Raw genomic sequence first — 16,613 nt, 5'->3', positions numbered from 1 at the left:
GGTATGCAATACCTCCCTGGCTAGCCCTGGTCAGGCGCCCCGTCTCTGCTTCCTCCCGGCTTCCCCTCCTCCCTGGCAGACCATGAGCCTCACAAAGTCCTTGGTCGGGGTAAACATCACTTAGCAACAACTGAAAACATCGACTTCACCAACACTGTTCTCAAGCTGGAAGTCAAAACACAGCACTGCACCAGCTACCACAAAGGGAAAAAAAACATGACTGCTACTGCTGAACCCAGGACAATTATTTTTTTTCCTTTTCGCAAAAGCTTCTTTTGCTGTATCACCCCACACGATAATGTTATCAATGTATTGGAGGTGTTCTGGAGCTTGCCCCTGTTCCAGTTCAGTCTGGATCAGTCCATGGCAGATGGTTGGGCTGTGTTTCTACCCACTCCTGGGGCAGTCGGTTCCAATTGTACCGGATGCCCCTTCAAGGAAAAGCGAATTGTGGCCTGCGCTCTGCTGCCAAAGGGGTTGAGAAAAGCACATTGGATTATCAGTTGTGGCATACCGCTTGGCTAACTTTGACTCCAGTTCATATTGAAGTTCCAGCATGTCTGGTAGGGCAGCACTCAAGGGTGGTGTGACTTCATTCAGGCCACGATTGTCTCCCCTTAGTCTTCACATTGTGACCAGTGACTATTAGTCTAAAGCAATGAATGCTTTTAAGAAATTTGTTTTGACACACCCTGATCAAATCTTGTTATCTCAACCCTTTGTGCCCCCCATTGGCCACTACAAGGGACTGACATGGTTTAAACCCAGTTGGTAACTCATTACTACACAGACACTTGCTCACCCCCCCATCTTCCTCTCCTCCCTCTGGGCGCGATGGAGAACTGAAAGAATGTAAACGCCAGGGGCTGAGATAAAAACAGCTTAATGACTGAAGTACAGTATAATATAGTTATGATAGAATGAATATCAACAACAATAATAATGGGAACCATCAAGAGAAGAAATGAAAGCTCAGAAAACACAAGTGATGCACAGCACAGTTGCTCACCACATGCTGACAGATACACAAACCAGCATTAGTGTTTTATCAGCATTGTTCTAGGACTAAAGTTAAAACCACTGCACCACACCAGTTACTAAGAAGGAGAAAACTAACTGTTACAGCTGAACCCAGGACAGCTCTGAAATTGATCATGGGATGATCAGTAGCTGTAAAGCAAGACTAAATGTAGGAAAGAGGCAAAATATAATATTCTAATCGAGACTATAACCAGGTTTTCTTGCTAGAGGCAAACGAAACTGCTTCTCGTCTCTTCTAGCTTTGCCAGTCTGTAGATATCCTGGGTTCAGCAGCAGCAGTCATTTTTCCCCTTCTTAGTAGCTGATGCAGTGCTGTGTTTTTGACTTTCAGCCTGAAAACAATGCTCATAACATCAATGTTTTTAGTTGTTGCTAAGTCATGTTTACACCGACCAATGACTTTCTGAGTCTCATGCTCTGCCAGGGAGGAGGGGAAGTCGGGAGGAAGCAGCGACAGGACACCTGCCCAAACAAACCAAAGGGGTATTCCATACCACAGCTTATCATGCCCAATATAGAAACTGGGGGCAGTTACCCGGAAGGGTGAGATCACTGCCGGGGTTGGGCTGGGTATCGGTCAGTGGGTGGTGAGCAGTTGTATTCTCTTCCCTTGTTATTTCCCTTATCATTATTATTATTGGTGGTAGCAGTAGTGGGTTTGTGTTATACCTTAGTTACTGCACTGTTCTTATGTCAACCCGTGAGAGTTACATTCTTTTGATTCTCCTCCCCATCCTTCTGGGAGCTGGGGGAGGAAGGGTGGTGGAGTGAGAGAGGGGCTGCATGGTTCTGGGTTGCTGGCTGGGCTTAAACCACGACAGCTCTTTATGGCGCCCAGCGTGGGGGCTGAAGTGTTGAGATAACAACAGATCTGATCAGGGTGTGTCTAATCGTATTTGTGATAAGCGTTCATCATTTTGGATTAATAGTCACTTGTCTCAATGCTGGTTTATTGGATCTCAAAGTTGTTGCTCTTGATCTCGGAGTTTCAGCATATCGTACCTTACTTACAGCTGGTATTTGCTGTTTTAGTGTTTATCAGCTGAGGGGCTTGGGCTAAGTTTCTTGTTTCACTGTACTTTATGGTAATTACTTGTATTACAATAGACTTATTGATCATGAAACTGATGTGGCTTATGTTCCCAGCGTGGTCATCACCTCTGCTGGTGCTACTCAGACCCCAAGCACCGTGGCTGCACCAACCCTGACAACAGATACTGCAGCCACTCCAACCACAGTGATAATCACTGCAGCTAAACCAGAGGATCAATTCGTGCCAATATCAGTTGCCCCTGTACACAAGGGGAAAAGCAAAGAAGAGGATCCCATGCAGTGAATAAAGATGAAGAACCAATGCACTTATTACTAGGGACAGTATCAGAACAAGAGTTATTATTACTTGAATCAGAGGAAGACGAGGAAGAAGAAGAGCTGACTTCTCCACCCCAGACCTCAGCCAAGCTACAGAATATGTGAAAACATTTTACCCGACAACCAGGGGATCGCATCATCGCCTGATTGCTCCAATGCAGGGACAAAGGGTCCGACAGTCATGAACTAGAAGGGGAACCTGAAAAAGCAATTGCAAAAGAGAAACAGTCTCTCAGCCTTTGGAGACAGCTCTTGGCAGCTGTGAAAGAATGGTTTCCTTAAGAAGACGATGTTATGAGTTGTCCAGCCAACTGGACCACGCTAGAGAAAGGCATCCAGTCTCTGAGGGAATCAGCCATTGTAGAGTTGATCTGTCGCAGGCCAGATGCCAGAAATGCACCTTTAGTTCCAGATGAAGTCAAATGTACATGACCCATTTGGCGGAAATTTATCTGGAGTGCACCATCATCATATGCCCACTCCTTGGTAGCAATAACCTGGAATGACGTACAACTACCAGCAGTGGATGAACTGATTTGTCAACTCCGAGAGTTCGAAGACAATCTCACCCCTTCCATCACATCAGCTGTGGAAAAACTGTCCCAGGACCTTAAACGAGAGACGATATATCCAATCTATCCAGCTCCCCATGTGTACCAACCCATGTCTCAGCTATTAACAAAAGGCATCGTACTGCTTGAGAGAGAAGATATAGGAGGTACACGCCACGGGCCATACCATTGTTTTTACCTGCAGGATCACGGTGAAGACATGATGAAGTGGGATGGAAAACCTACTTCAGCTCTGGAGGAAGGGGTGCGTGAATTGAAGAGGAGAACAAAGGTCAAGGTTGATCATCCCATGAAATCTGCAGGTTCAGTCTCTGGTGGGCAGGTTCCCAGATGGAGAGGAAGAGCTGATTTTACTCCAGCTTCTGTGATAAAGACTAATCCCTGTCAACAAGATGTAAGTGACCAATGTTATGATCAGTATTAGTGGGGTCCTGCCTCCAGCAGGCAGAGGGGAGGGACAGTCGGGTTTACTGGACTGTGTGGATCAGATGGCCTGCACATCAGTCCCACAGGAGTATAAGGCTCTAGTAGATAGCACTTCACAGTGTACCCTGACGCCATGAAGCTGTCAAGGGGTAGAATGGTTTTGCATTTCTGGAGTGACAAGAGGACCCCAAGGGTTGACTATACTGGAGGCTGAAATCAGCCTGACTGGGAGGAAGTGCCAAAAGCACCCCATTATGACTGGTCCAGAGGCTCCATGCATCCTTGGCATATACTACCTCAAGAGAGGGTACTTCAAAAACCCAAAAGGGTACTGATGGGCTTTTGGTATTGCTGCTTTGGAGACAGAGGAAATTGAGCTGCTGTCCACCTTGCCTGGTATCTCAGAGGATCCTTCTGTTGTGGGGTTGCTGAAGGTTGAAGAGCAAGAAGTGCCAATCGTGTCCACAAGAGTGCACCAGCAACAATATTGCACCAACCTAGACTCCCTGATTCCCATCCATCAGCTGATCCATAGGCTGGAGAGTCAGGGGGTGATCAGCAGGACCCGCTCGCCCTTTAATAGCCCCATATGGCCAGTGTGAAAATGTAAGGGAGAGTGGAGACTAACAGTAGACTATCGTGGCCTGAATGAAGTCACACCACCACCCTTGAGTGCTGCCCTACCAGACATGCTAGAACTTCAGTATGAATTGGTGTCCGAGGCAGCCAAGTGGTATGCCACAACTGGTATTGCCAATGCATTTCAGCACAGGAGTGTAGGCCACAGTTCGCTTTTCCTTGAAGGGGCATCCAGTACACTTGGAACCGACTGCCCCAGGAGTGGGTAGAAACACAGACCTACCATTTGCCATGGACTGATGCAGACTGCACTGCAACAGGGGCAAGCTCCAGAACACCTGCAATACATTGATGACATTATCGTGTGGGGTGTTACAGCAAAAGAAGCTTTTGAGAAAGGGAAGAAAATAATCTAAAACCTTTTCTGAAGGTTGGATTTGCCATAAAAGAGAGCAATGTCAAGGGACCTTCACAGGAGTTTCAGTTTTGGGGAATAAAATGGCAAGATGGATGTCTCCAGATCCCCACAGATGTGATCAACAAGATAACAGCAATGTCTCCACCAACTAATAAGAAAAAAACACAAGCTTTCTTAGGTGTTGTGGGGTTCTGGAGAATGCACATCCCAAATTACAGTCTGATTGTAAGCCTTCTCTATCATGTGACCCGGAAGACGAATGATTTCTAATAGGGTCCTGAGCAACAACAAACCTTTGAACAAATTAATCGAGAGATAGTTCATGCAGTAGCCCTTGTACCTGTCTGGACAAGGCTGGATGTAAAAAATGTACTCTACACTGAGATGGGCAAAATGGTCCTACCTGGAGCCTCTGGCAGAAAGCTTCAGGGGAGGCTTGAGGTCAACCCATTGGCTTTTGGTTTTGGGGATACTATAAATCTAAGGCCAGCTATACCCTAACAGAAAAAGAGCTACTGGCAGTCTATGAAAGGGGTTCGAGCTGCTTCGGAAGTGATTGGCACTGAAGCACAGCTCCTCCTGGCACCCCGATTGCCTGTGCTGGGCTGGATGTTCAAAGGCAGGGTCTCCTCTACACATCATGCAACTGATGCTACATGGAGTAAATGGGCTGCACTAATTACACAATGAGCTCAAATAGGAAATCCCAGTTGTCCAGGAATTCTAGAAGTCGTCACGGACTGGCTAGAGGGCACAGATTTTGGAATTTCACCAGAGGAGGAGGTGGTGCATGTTGAAGAGGCCCCAGCATATAATAAACTGTCAGAAAGTGAGAAGCAATACGCCTTGTTTACTGATGAATCCTTCTGTATTGTTGGAAAGCATCGGAGATGGAAGGCAGCTGTATGGAGTCCTGGACGACAAGTTGCAGAAACTGCCTAAGGAGAGGGTGAATCGAGTCAGTTTGCCCAGGTGAAAGCCATCCAGCTGGCCCTGGACATTGCTGAATGAGAAAAGGGACCAGTATTTTATCTCTATACTGACTCATGGATGGTGGCCAATGCCCTGGGGGGGTGGTTGCAGCAATGGAAGCAGAGCAACTGGCAATTCAGAGGTAAACCCATCTTGGCTGCTGCACTGTGGGAATATATTGCTGCCAGGGTGCAGAACCTGGTGTTGAAGGTACGCCATGTAGATTCTTTTGTGCCTTTGTGTTGGGCCACTGAGGAACACCGGTACAACCAACGGGTGGGTAAAGCGGCTAAGATTGAAGTGGCTCAGATGGATTTAGATTGGCAACATAAGGGTGAATTATTTTCAGCCCGGTGGGCCCATGATGCTTCAGGCCATCAAGGCAGAGATGCAGCATATAGATGGGCTCGTTATTGACGGGTGGACTTAACAGTGGACACTATTTCTGAGGTTATTCAAGACTGTGAAACATGTGCTGCAATTAAGCAAGCCATGTGGTTAAAGCCTCTTTGGTATGGAGGACTATGGCTGAAGCATAAATATGGGGAGGCCTGGCAGATTGACTATATCACACTGCCACCAACCCACCAAGGCAAGTGCCATGTGCTTACCATGGTGGAAGCAACCACTGGATGGCTGGAAACATACACGGTGCCCCACGCTGCTGCCCGGAACACTATCCTGGGCCTTGAGAAACAAATTTTGTGGTGACACAGCACCCCCGAGAGAATTGAATCAGACAATGGGACTCATTTCTGGAACAACCTCATAGACACTTGGGCCAGAGGGCATGGTATTGAGTGGGTATATCACATGCCCTACCATGCACCAGCCTATGAGAAAATCAACGGTACAATTGGCTGTTAAAAACCACACTGAGAGCAATGGGTGGTGGGACTTTCAAACATTGGGATACGCGTTTACCAAGAGTCACCTGGTTGGTCAACACCAGAGGATTTGCCAACAGGGCTGGCCCAGCCCAGTCAGAACATTTACTTACCGTAGAGGGGGATTAAGTTCCTGTGGTGCACATAAAGAACTTGCTGGGGAAGACATTCTGTGTTTTTCCCACTTCCGGTAAAGACATACCCACTCGTGGGATTGCTTTTGATCAGGGACCTTGATATACTTGTTGGGTAATGCCGGAAGATGGGGAAGTCCAATGTGTACCTCAAGGGGATTTGATTTTAGGGGAAAACAGCCAGTGAACTCAATTATGTGCTGTTGCCTGCTATGTAGCACTTTTATAGCCCACCAGCTAGATATCTTCAGGTCACCAGTGACTGGCCTTGACTTCCCTCCAACCATCTTCTCAACAAAGAATGAACTTTGGCAAAACCAGATGAGCTCAGCAGTGGCAAGACGAGTTCTGTGTTGTCATCAGCAGGCAACATTCCAACACTGCGCACAGTCTCCCTTTCTCTGAAAGACTGTTGCAAGAGACAGAGCGTGACATCATGGACCAGATGAACTCAGAAGCTTTATAGGGATTGGTCCATGAACTGAGGAATGATATCTCTCTCTTTGTGTGTGTGTGTATGTATATATATATATATGAGACAAGAGCAATGGTATATTTTAAAATATGGGATCTGAGCATAATGTGAATGGTATGTAATGAAGTGTGTATACTGTCCTGGATTCAGTTATATCAGTCATTTTTCTTGGTTTTAGTAGTTGGTGCAATGCTGGTTTCTGACTTTCAGCCTGAGATCAATGTTGATAACACCGATGTTTTTAGTTGTTGCTAAGTAATGTTTACTCTGACCAAGGCCTTTCTGAGTCTCATGTTCTGCCAGGTAGGAGGGGAAGTCAGGAGGAAGCAGAGACAGGACACCTGACCCAAACTAACCAAAGGGGTATTCCATACCACAGCACGTCATGCCCAGTATATAAACTGGGGGCAGTTATCTGGAAGGGCTAGATTGCTGCTCAGGTCGGGCTGGGTATTGATCGGCATGTGGTGAGCAGTTTTATTCTCTTCCCTTGTTATTTCCCCTATCATTATTATTATTGGTGGTAGCAGTAGTGATTCTGTGTTTTACCTTAGTTCCTGGACTGTTCTTATCTCAACCCATGGGAGTTACATTCTTTTGATTCTCCTCCCCATCCCTCCAGTAGCTGGGGGAGGAAGGAGGGTGGTGGAGTGAGCAAGTGGCTGCATGGTTCTGAGTTACCAGCTGGGCTTAAACCACAACTGTAGGTTAGAAGAGATGCTGGGAAAAAGTTGTTGTTTGTCCATGGTATTTCATGTATCTCTTATTCTGTGTTACTTAGCTACTACTTCTAACAGCAACATATGATCCTTATAATTTTCTTTTTTCTCCTCTCCTTTCCTCTCCACCTTTATCAGTATGACTTCTCACTGGAAAAGGAAACAATCAAGTGGGCTGAAGATACCAAAAAAATCCAAGCTGCCCAGAAGGAAGCCGAATGCAAGGCAGAAGAAGTGCTAGCAAACTCAAAATCAGCTTCAGAGGCCAGCAACATAGTAGGGTTCTCAGAGGGACCTCACCCTGAGGCCATGCTTCCTCCTATTAATCCCATCCTTACTAGCCTTCAGCACAATAATATTCTTACTCCCACACCAGCTAACAGCAGCATTGTGAAGCAAAAGGTTCTCAGTCCACCTTGTCCAAAAGCAGACTTCAACCCAGCTGATTTTGAATGTGAAGAAGACCCATTTGACAAGTTGGAATTAAAAACTCTTGATGATAAGGAGGAATTAAAAAATATTCTTGAAATTCATGTTGGTACTACTGGGCCAATTGTTGCCCAGCTGTTAGATAATACTTTGCCCAAAGGAGGGTCTGAGTCTGTGCTGCAAGATGAGGAAGTTCTGGCATCCGTCGAAAGGGCCATGATGGACTTCAAGCCCCTTCACAAACCCAATGGCTTTATCACTTTACCGCAGTTGGGAAACTGTGAAAAGATGTCCTTGTCTTCCAAGGTATCCCTGTCCCCTATCACTTCAGCAAACAATATAAAATCCTTGTCCTTTCCTAAACTTGACTCCAATGAGAGTGATCAAAAATCATCAAAGCTCACAAGCACTTTCCAGAGCACTACCTGTCTTCACGATGGCACTTTTCTCAGCTCTTTGCAGACCTGTGCTCACAGTAAAGCTAATGAACTGAATGAACACCACATGGTTGGTCTTTCCTCTCTAAGTGAGGATAGTGGCATGGAGACATCAACATTATCCTCTTTCTCCCGGCTGCCTTCCCTGGCTGTGTCAACAGTTTGTATAGAAGAATCATCTCAAAGTACAGTGACTATGGTAAACATGCAGTGGATTAGAATTGTGGCTGCTGGGGAGATGTAGAGGTGCAGAGGCAAATGTTTCTAAAATGTCCTGTAATTTTAGGTTCATTTAATGGGAATAATGTATAGATCATGGGTGGTAGTTCCTCTTCATTTACGTGGCAAATTGATCATCAGACAGGTCTTCATGCTGGCAGTTCTGAACCTCAGATTATTATTCTGCAGGTTCCCCCACATCTGCTATTTTTAGACCAGTTCTGGTGACTTTCAGCTCTTGTTGTTCATAGTTGTACACCTTTGAGGTAAGCATATGACATCTTTGTACGGTCCTGCATACTGTCTTATCTATCTGAGATACATCAGATTCTGAAATGCTCTTAGTTTTTGAGTTAAATCTCTGGTAGATTTGTTCCTCAGCTTGTTTATTTTCTGGGAAGTACAGGCTTTTCAGGGAATAGAAGCAATAACATATTAAAAAGGGCTTGCAGTTGACCTGCAGTGAAAGAATTGTCTGTCTGTTGGGTTTGTTTGGTTTTGTTTTTGTTTTGGGGGGTTGTGTTTTTATTTTGGTTGTTTTTTTTTATTTTATTTCTTTTGTTTTCCTGAGACCCTTTCAAAATCTAAACTTTAAAAGGATGAAAATGATGGTGGTCTGAAATCTGGTATTTACCCTCTTCCTTGTAAAGGAGGGTAGAAGGATTGCTTTGTGGATAGCAAAAGCAGTCTTGAGGATCATCTGAGATTGCTAATGTTACAGTTGGTTGCTGTACAGCTCTGAGATAGGAGTTTGACTCTTCATTTCCTCACATTTGTAGCAAGTTCTAAAATGACTTTGGGGACACTTCATACCAGCTGTTGTCTTTGTTTGTGACTAAGAGCAGAGATTTGAGTAAGCTTATGGACTTTTTGTGGAACCTAAGATCTGGACGCCAATACTTACGAAGCCTAGTGGAAACTGTGTAGTCAAATCCTCTAGTGGCACTAAAATAATCTGGCTTCTTCTGTCCAATATAAGCAGTGCTTCTTTGGCCTTACTTTTGCATACTCTAAGGGTTTTTTGTATGACATCATGTGCTCTGAAACAAGTGACATTGCTTCTCTCCTCTTCTTTCTCCTCTTTTCAGGCTTAGGTAAATGTGTTATCAATTGTAAAATACAGTATTCTGACAGCTCGTGTATTTTTCAGAGCACAGTAGAACAGCTGTTTATTGATCACTAGAAGAAATTTAATACAGTAAACTGCTAGAAGCAGCAGTGCTGAGCAATTGCAAACTGCTACAGGTCACAGGTTTGAAAGGCAATTGTATGACTGTATGTAGCTCAGAGGTGAAACCTTGAACTATGACACATTCCCAGGGATTAGCATGAATGATCATTTACAACTATGGCATTCAGATGGCCAAATTTTCACTCTAATTATTCAAACCTCTATTCTGGATTAAAACTTATTAAAGACTGAGGGGGAAGGTATATTCTCAAGAATGCTGTAAGGGAAGATACAAACTAATAAACAAACAAAAAATAGTCTTACTAGGAGAAGTAATAAAGATTTTAATTTAAAACTATTTCTGCTTTGGAAGTAGCAAACCAAGAAATAGGTATGCTGATAGAACTAGTTCTTTCTGTTTCAGTTCCAAGACTTCAGAGCACACTTGTTTCGTATTTCCAAAATATGGTCCCAGTGGCTGGAAAATGACAGCTGAGCTGCAAGAAATTGAAGTAAATGTAACAAAAATCCTCAGAGTATGAAAATGATAGAAGGAAGTCAGACATCACTATGGCTGGGAGCAGAAGTGTTGTGTATCCCTTAAAGGTTACACAAGAATAAGCCTGGGTTTTTTTTAGAAAGCCTCAGGACATATCGGATCATAGAACCATAGAATAGTTAGGGTTGGAAAGAACCTTAAGATCACCTAGTTCCAACCCCCCCTACCATGGGAAGGGACACCTCGCACTAAACCATGTCACCCAAGGCTCTCTCCAGCCTGGTCTTGAACACTGCCAGGGATGGAGCATTCACAACCTCCCTGGGCAACCTATGCCAGTGTCTCACCACCCTAACAGGAAAGAATTTCCTCCTTATGTCCAATCTAAACTTCCCCTGTTTAAGTTTTAACCTGTTACCCCTTGTCCTGTCGCTACAGTCCCTAATGAAGAGTCCCTCCCCAGCATCCCTATAGGCCCCCTTCAGATACTGGAAGGCTGCTATGAGGTCTCCACACAGCCTTCTCTTCTCCAGGCTGAACAGCCCCAACTTTCTCAGCCTGTCTTCATACGGGAGGTGCTCCAGTCCCCTGATCATCCTCGTGGCCCTTCTCTGGACTTGTTCCAACAGTTCCATGTTCTTCTTATGTTGAGGACACGAGAACTGCACACAATACTCCAGGTGATGTCTCACAAGAGCAGAGTAGAGGGGCAGGATCACCTCCTGAAATATATATGCCCTAGTGTATTCCAGTGATTCAATTTTTTTTTTTTTTTCTCCCAAAACTAGAAATTGTAGCTTTGGATTTGGAGTTACCTCTGGAGTTTATGCTTTACCAGTGAATTGAATCTTGACTTTTTTAAATGGACATGAACATGTCATTTTTCTGAGGCTGCACCGATTCTTTCCTGGGTGGTCCCCTCTCCTCTGAGTATATTTCCTTGAAGCTCACTGGTTTGCTTTTTGCAGTGTGGGCAGAGGGAGAAATGACTAGTGAAGACAACAGGTTGGAATTAAACAAAACTGATCAGAGACCTGATTAGTTTGCTGAATTTTATTTACAGTAAATTCTGGTTCTGATAGGATGGGACACTCCTGTTAGACCATTCAGATTACTTACCGCTGCACTAGTGTGATGTGTGTGGGCACACCAGCTGTAGGCAGGGCTCCTGGCCTCTGTATGAAGTCCCTAAAAGTAGGCACAGGGTGCAAGGGCATACTGGAAGCACTGCACGTCTGCTTCTTGAAGAGCACTGAAATGCAAGTTTGAGATGTAAAGGAGCATGGCTGCTGAGTGACCAGTCCTGGCTTTGTCCCCTGCAATTTCTTTAGGTGTTTCCCTCCTCTACTGGAATTGATTTCTCAGGTTTTGTCTCCTAGAAAATAAATTTTTATCCTGGAGATGAAAATGGGTGGAAATGCAGTACAGAGCCCTTCTCCCCCCCCCCAGTGGCATTTACCAAAATGCTAATATATATTTTCAGAATTGTTTTTTTTTGTGTTGTTGGGTTTTGTTTTTTTGTGGGGTTTTTGGGGGGATGGGGTGTGTGTGAGTTTAATTTTGGCCCAGAAAAGGCTTTTCTGAAACAAGTGGGCAAACTTTCAAGCAATCTATATTGGCTTAATAAGGTATTAAGGAAAGGCAATAAATTGAGGCTCTTGGTCCAAAGCAGTTTCTTGCAGTCTTTTCTAGTTTGATTTAAAATGCAGGAAGACTTTTAAATGGATGAATGGAAATGTGCAGATTTGATGGGGCAAAGTATTACAAAGCAGTGGGTTGGTTCTGCCCTCTGGCAGCCTTGTTCTGCAGAAACAGAGCATGTGTGCAACAAGGAACACTATCCCGCCTTGTTGGTGTACTGGGTATGGGACCAAGTGCCAGGTGTTGGTAGAAAAATCATGTACTCTTTTTAGCCAGTGTGTCACATGACTTATATATGGTGTATGAAATGCAGTGCTTTGCAAGTAGAAAAGGGGTATATGTTTCTCTTACCCCTTCTCATGGTCAGAAAAAATCAAGGGAAGTCTCTAGGCAATGACTTTAAAATTATCACTGTCATTCAGGCAGCATAGCACTGGGTCAAGCTGAACAGGAACCAGCATGTTACGCTGAGCTGTATGAACAAGTAGCAGTCACAGTGACAAAATAAACAAGCTTACAGTTATTATGAGGGGGGGACACAACCTTCTTGGAGTATAATCTGTTTTTGTAGAGTGCTGAGAGAAGAAACAGTCCTTATGAAGACTATATCTACATGCAACTGTGTAACATCTGCATCTCACATGTGGAAGCCTGATTAGCCCACAAGTCTCCCTAGTATAGTCAACTTATTCCCAGATATCTCTCATAAAACCCTTTTCTCCCTCAGCTTTCTGCTCACTGGTGCATAATGTTTATAGTTATCTTATTCTTGTGTTGTCCAGCAGGTGCACCCAGACTGCAAGGAAACAGAAATCCCTGTGGTAAGTTCCCAAGTACCTGCGTGCACTGGATAGTGTTACTGAAAATCTCCAGAAGTAGTGTTCCTATGACTTTCTGTACTCAAAGCTGACAAGTAAACTTGGGGTGAAGGAAACAACCTCCATGTTTCCTCTGAGGTGCAAGGCTTGACTATATCATAAGGTTTGGTATTAAAAGGTTTACCTCCGCTGATAGGAGAGGGTATATTGTGAAGAATCTGTTGTTGATAGTTGTTTTAAGGGTAAAAAGAGTATAGTGGGAGTCAGACTGTGTGCACTGCTTGGTTTCATTCTAAAAGTGAATAACTTCCCAAGGACAGTATAGAAAGGCTCTCAGATTAATTACATATTGCAGTATCCTGGTGCTGCGCTAGCCAGAAACAGGATGTGGGGATGCAGAAGATGACCGTTACCTTAGCCTCTGGGTTTTCCCCTTTAGGTAACACACCAAAATTTCCCAGTGTCTAAAGTGCCCAATAACACCAGCCGTGCAAAATGGTCAGGTGTCCCTGCTTCAGAGCTACAGCAGGCCCTCTCTGCTAGTGAGAGGCAGTGCATAGAGACAGTCATCAGCATGGGGTACTCGCCTGAGAATGTCCTGAAAGCCATGAAGAAGAAGGGACAGAACGTAGACCAGGTAAGAGCTTGTGCAACAGGAAATAAACCCTTGATTGGATGCTGATTCTGCTGAGAAACAACCTTGGGTTTGCAAAATGGATGGGGAGAATACTTTTATTCTAACAAGGGGTTGCAGCCTGTAGCTGCTGTAATATTAACCACTAGAGAAGCTGTCACCTGGCAGTAAAGGCTCCTAAAACCATATAAAAGAGTGTCTGTGTATGTTTCTGATGAGAGACTGCTTGAGTCAGCCATACCTGTGGGATGCTAGGTTGGAGCTGCTCTGAGCTTGGGATGGGCCCTTAACCAGTATGCTGAGTTGATCTTAAAAGGTTGACTGCTTTCAGATTGCATCAGCTCTTGCGGTTGTCTGAAGCTAAAAGCTGACACATCTTGACTGCTGCACCTACAGTTTCATTTAAAAAACTTGTAGTATAAAAAGCATGGTTAAACTTTTGGCTACAGTGGAAGATGACATTCAGAGCTGGTGAGAGAGCACAGGAGGACAGAAGGGATCATCTGTTTTCTCTCAACAAGCTCTTGCATAAAGAGCATCCCAACTCTACTAGGAAGGACTTTATCTCAGTCCCTGGTGAAGCCTGGGGTAGAGTCATGCTCAGCCTCTCTGTGTGTACAGAGATGGTATTCAACCGCACGCTGCAAATGCCACTCTGCAAACTTAGTTTCTTTTCTTCATTCCCCCCAGGTTTTGGATTACCTGTTTGCACATGGACAGCTTTGTGAGAAGGGCTTTGATCCACTTCTTGTTGAAGCAGCTTTGGAAATGCATCAGTGTTCAGAGGAGAAGGTGAGGGTTCAATGTGCTAATCCATAGAGAGAATGTGCAGTGATGGGGAATTCCAGCAGCAGTTCCTCTGGCTGATGTAATTCTGGCTTTCATGGTAATGCTGACTTGCTTCCAAAACTGACTGCTGAAGGACATCCTTGCAGTGATAAAGTGAATATGTGCTTAAAGCATTAGAATTTTTCTGTGTTGTTTTATCACTCACTTGGATGTATATTTATGGGGACAAGATTTTTTTAAAGACACTGCTTATTCTGTTTGTAATGCTCTGAACCCAGAGTTCTCTTGTGGGCAAGGTACTTGGTACAGAGACAGTTAATTTCAGAAGCAACAAATTATAGGATCATAGAATAGTTAGAGTTGGAAAGGACCTTAAGATCATCTAGTTCCAACCCCCCCTACCATGGGAAGGGACACCTCGCACTAAACCATGTCACCCAAGGCTCTGTCCAGCCTGGCCTTGAACACTGCCAGGGATGGAGCATTCACAGCTTCCTTGGGCAACCCATTCCAGTGCCTCACTACCCTCACAGTAAAGAACTTCCTCCTTATATCTAACCTGAACTTCCCCTGTTTGAGCCCATTCCCCCTTGTCCTATCACTACAGTCCCTAATGAAGAGTTCCTCCCCAGCATCCTTGTAGGCCCCCTTCAGATATTGGATACTATGAGGTCTCCACACAGCCTTCTCTTCTCCAGGCTGAACAGCTTTCTCAACCTATCTTTCTCAGCCTATCTTCATACGGGAGGTGCTCCAGTCCCCTGTTCATCCTCGTGGCCCTCTTCTGGACTTGCTCCAACAGTTCCATGTCCTTCTTATGTTGAGGACACGAGAACTGTACACAATACTCCAAGTGAGGTCTCATGAGAGCAGAGTAGAGGAGCAGGATCACCTTTATCACCAATTATCTTTCATACCCTGCCAGCCCTCCCTCACTGTGAATTTTCTCTTGTACAAATGTGTCTACCAGGCTGCACAGCAATTTGGGTTAGGGCTTGCTCTGGAAGAAGCTGGAAAATCTGGTGTTTGGGGTCTGGTTTATTGTCTGGCTGTTTTACCAGCATCAGAAATACAGAGGCAGGAGTGGGTAGCCAGGGCAGAGGACAGCAGGATCTTTTAAAAAGTTTGCCATCCTGTTGTGCCAAGTCGTTATATGAAATCTTTAGAGATTTCATATGAAATCTTTAGAGATGGTGAACCCTAACCCACCCCCCCCCCCCTTCTTGTACTTAGTGATGAGCTCACAAACAGAGGAACGGTTTGAAGATGGGAGAAGTGACTGAGTTTAGGAAATGTATAACCTGTTGTTTGTGTTTTTTTGAGAGGGATGTTCTTTTTTGGGGGGTGGTGTGTTGGGTTTTTTGGTTTTGTTTGTTCCCTTCCCCCCCTCAAGTAGAATGAAGGCCCTGTAATTGGCAGAGAGTTCATAAAAGTCTGATCAGTTGATTTGCTTCTTGTTACTTTACTCTTTTTTTTTTTCCTCCAGATCTCATGGAGGATTCATGGTCGATGTTGATTAGTATGGTACATAGCGTGTCCAATAGGATTTCTGCTAATCCCCCAAGTTTGCCCTAGATCTGAAGAGCCATTTGATAGCAAGGACTACTGTACTGTTCCCAAAGTCAAAGTAACTTAAAAAAAAAAAAAATCAGGTGCAGCGGTAGCTACTAGATGGGGGAGCAGGGTGACATAAATCAGAGTCCAAATTAGGCCAGGATGATAGATAAATTTGCTACTGGGAGAGACACTCCTACAGACTGAGCTTTGGTGCCCTAGATGAAGAGGACTTTAGAAATGCAGGAATGCAAACACAGGTTAGATTCCCTGGGCTACTGCACCCAGAGCTCTGCTGGCTTTGGTGTGAGTGGACTTTATCCAAATGGAGCTGGAATGGGCTGTACTTGGGGAGTAGGAAACCACCCCATTGGGTGTCTAGTTGCTGAAGACTGGCTCTGTGGTAAACCTCCACCAAGCACTGATCCTCTTTTGTGAATAATGGGCTGTGTGTCTTTCAGATCACAGAACTTCTTCAACAAATGAGTCAATTTAAAGAAATGGGCTTTGAACTAAAAGACATTAAGGAGGTCTTATTACATAACAACAACCAACACAATGCTTTGGAAGATCTAATGGCCCGTGCAGGAGCCAGCTGAAAACACATTCCTGGATTCCTGGCATGCAATGGAGCAGGACCAGCCCTGCCACCTCCACATCCAGTGTGACTTGCTCTTGGCTGGAAAGAGTCCGGCTTTTCACATACAAGGGAGAATGACTGAGCAAGCCCACCTGCATGCATCACTCTAGCATTTCTCTTTCCACTTAAAGTCAACTTTCTTTCTTAAATTAAATTTTTTAAGTGTCCCTTACTAAGTTTCCTTTTTC

The 16,613-nt window shown here is 44.6% G+C and overlaps 1 protein-coding gene across 1 annotated transcript in view; it reads left to right on the top strand.

The window, feature by feature from the left end:
• The window catches only part of LOC133279434 (ubiquitin-associated protein 1-like), a gene marked incomplete at its 5' end in the record, with an annotated part of 33,168 nt that extends 16,784 nt beyond the window's left edge, over positions 1 to 16,384 (top strand). The window contains 5 exons of the mRNA XM_061473141.1: positions 7,733 to 8,659; positions 12,776 to 12,811; positions 13,248 to 13,445; positions 14,133 to 14,234; positions 16,247 to 16,384. Of these exons, the coding sequence (XP_061329125.1) occupies positions 7,733 to 8,659; positions 12,776 to 12,811; positions 13,248 to 13,445; positions 14,133 to 14,234; positions 16,247 to 16,384 (1,401 nt within the window). The remainder of the gene's footprint in view (positions 1 to 7,732; positions 8,660 to 12,775; positions 12,812 to 13,247; positions 13,446 to 14,132; positions 14,235 to 16,246) is intronic.
• Positions 16,385 to 16,613: the final 229 nt, after the last annotated feature.

This window comes from Pezoporus flaviventris, unplaced genomic scaffold (genome assembly GCF_033815535.1).
Source record: "Pezoporus flaviventris isolate CSIRO_AGI_PZ_B2104156 unplaced genomic scaffold, CSIRO_AGI_Pfla_v1 ptg000077l, whole genome shotgun sequence".
In the NCBI taxonomy this organism is placed as follows: Eukaryota; Metazoa; Chordata; class Aves; order Psittaciformes; family Psittacidae; genus Pezoporus; species Pezoporus flaviventris.
This window is presented reverse-complemented; position numbering and strand designations above follow the sequence as displayed.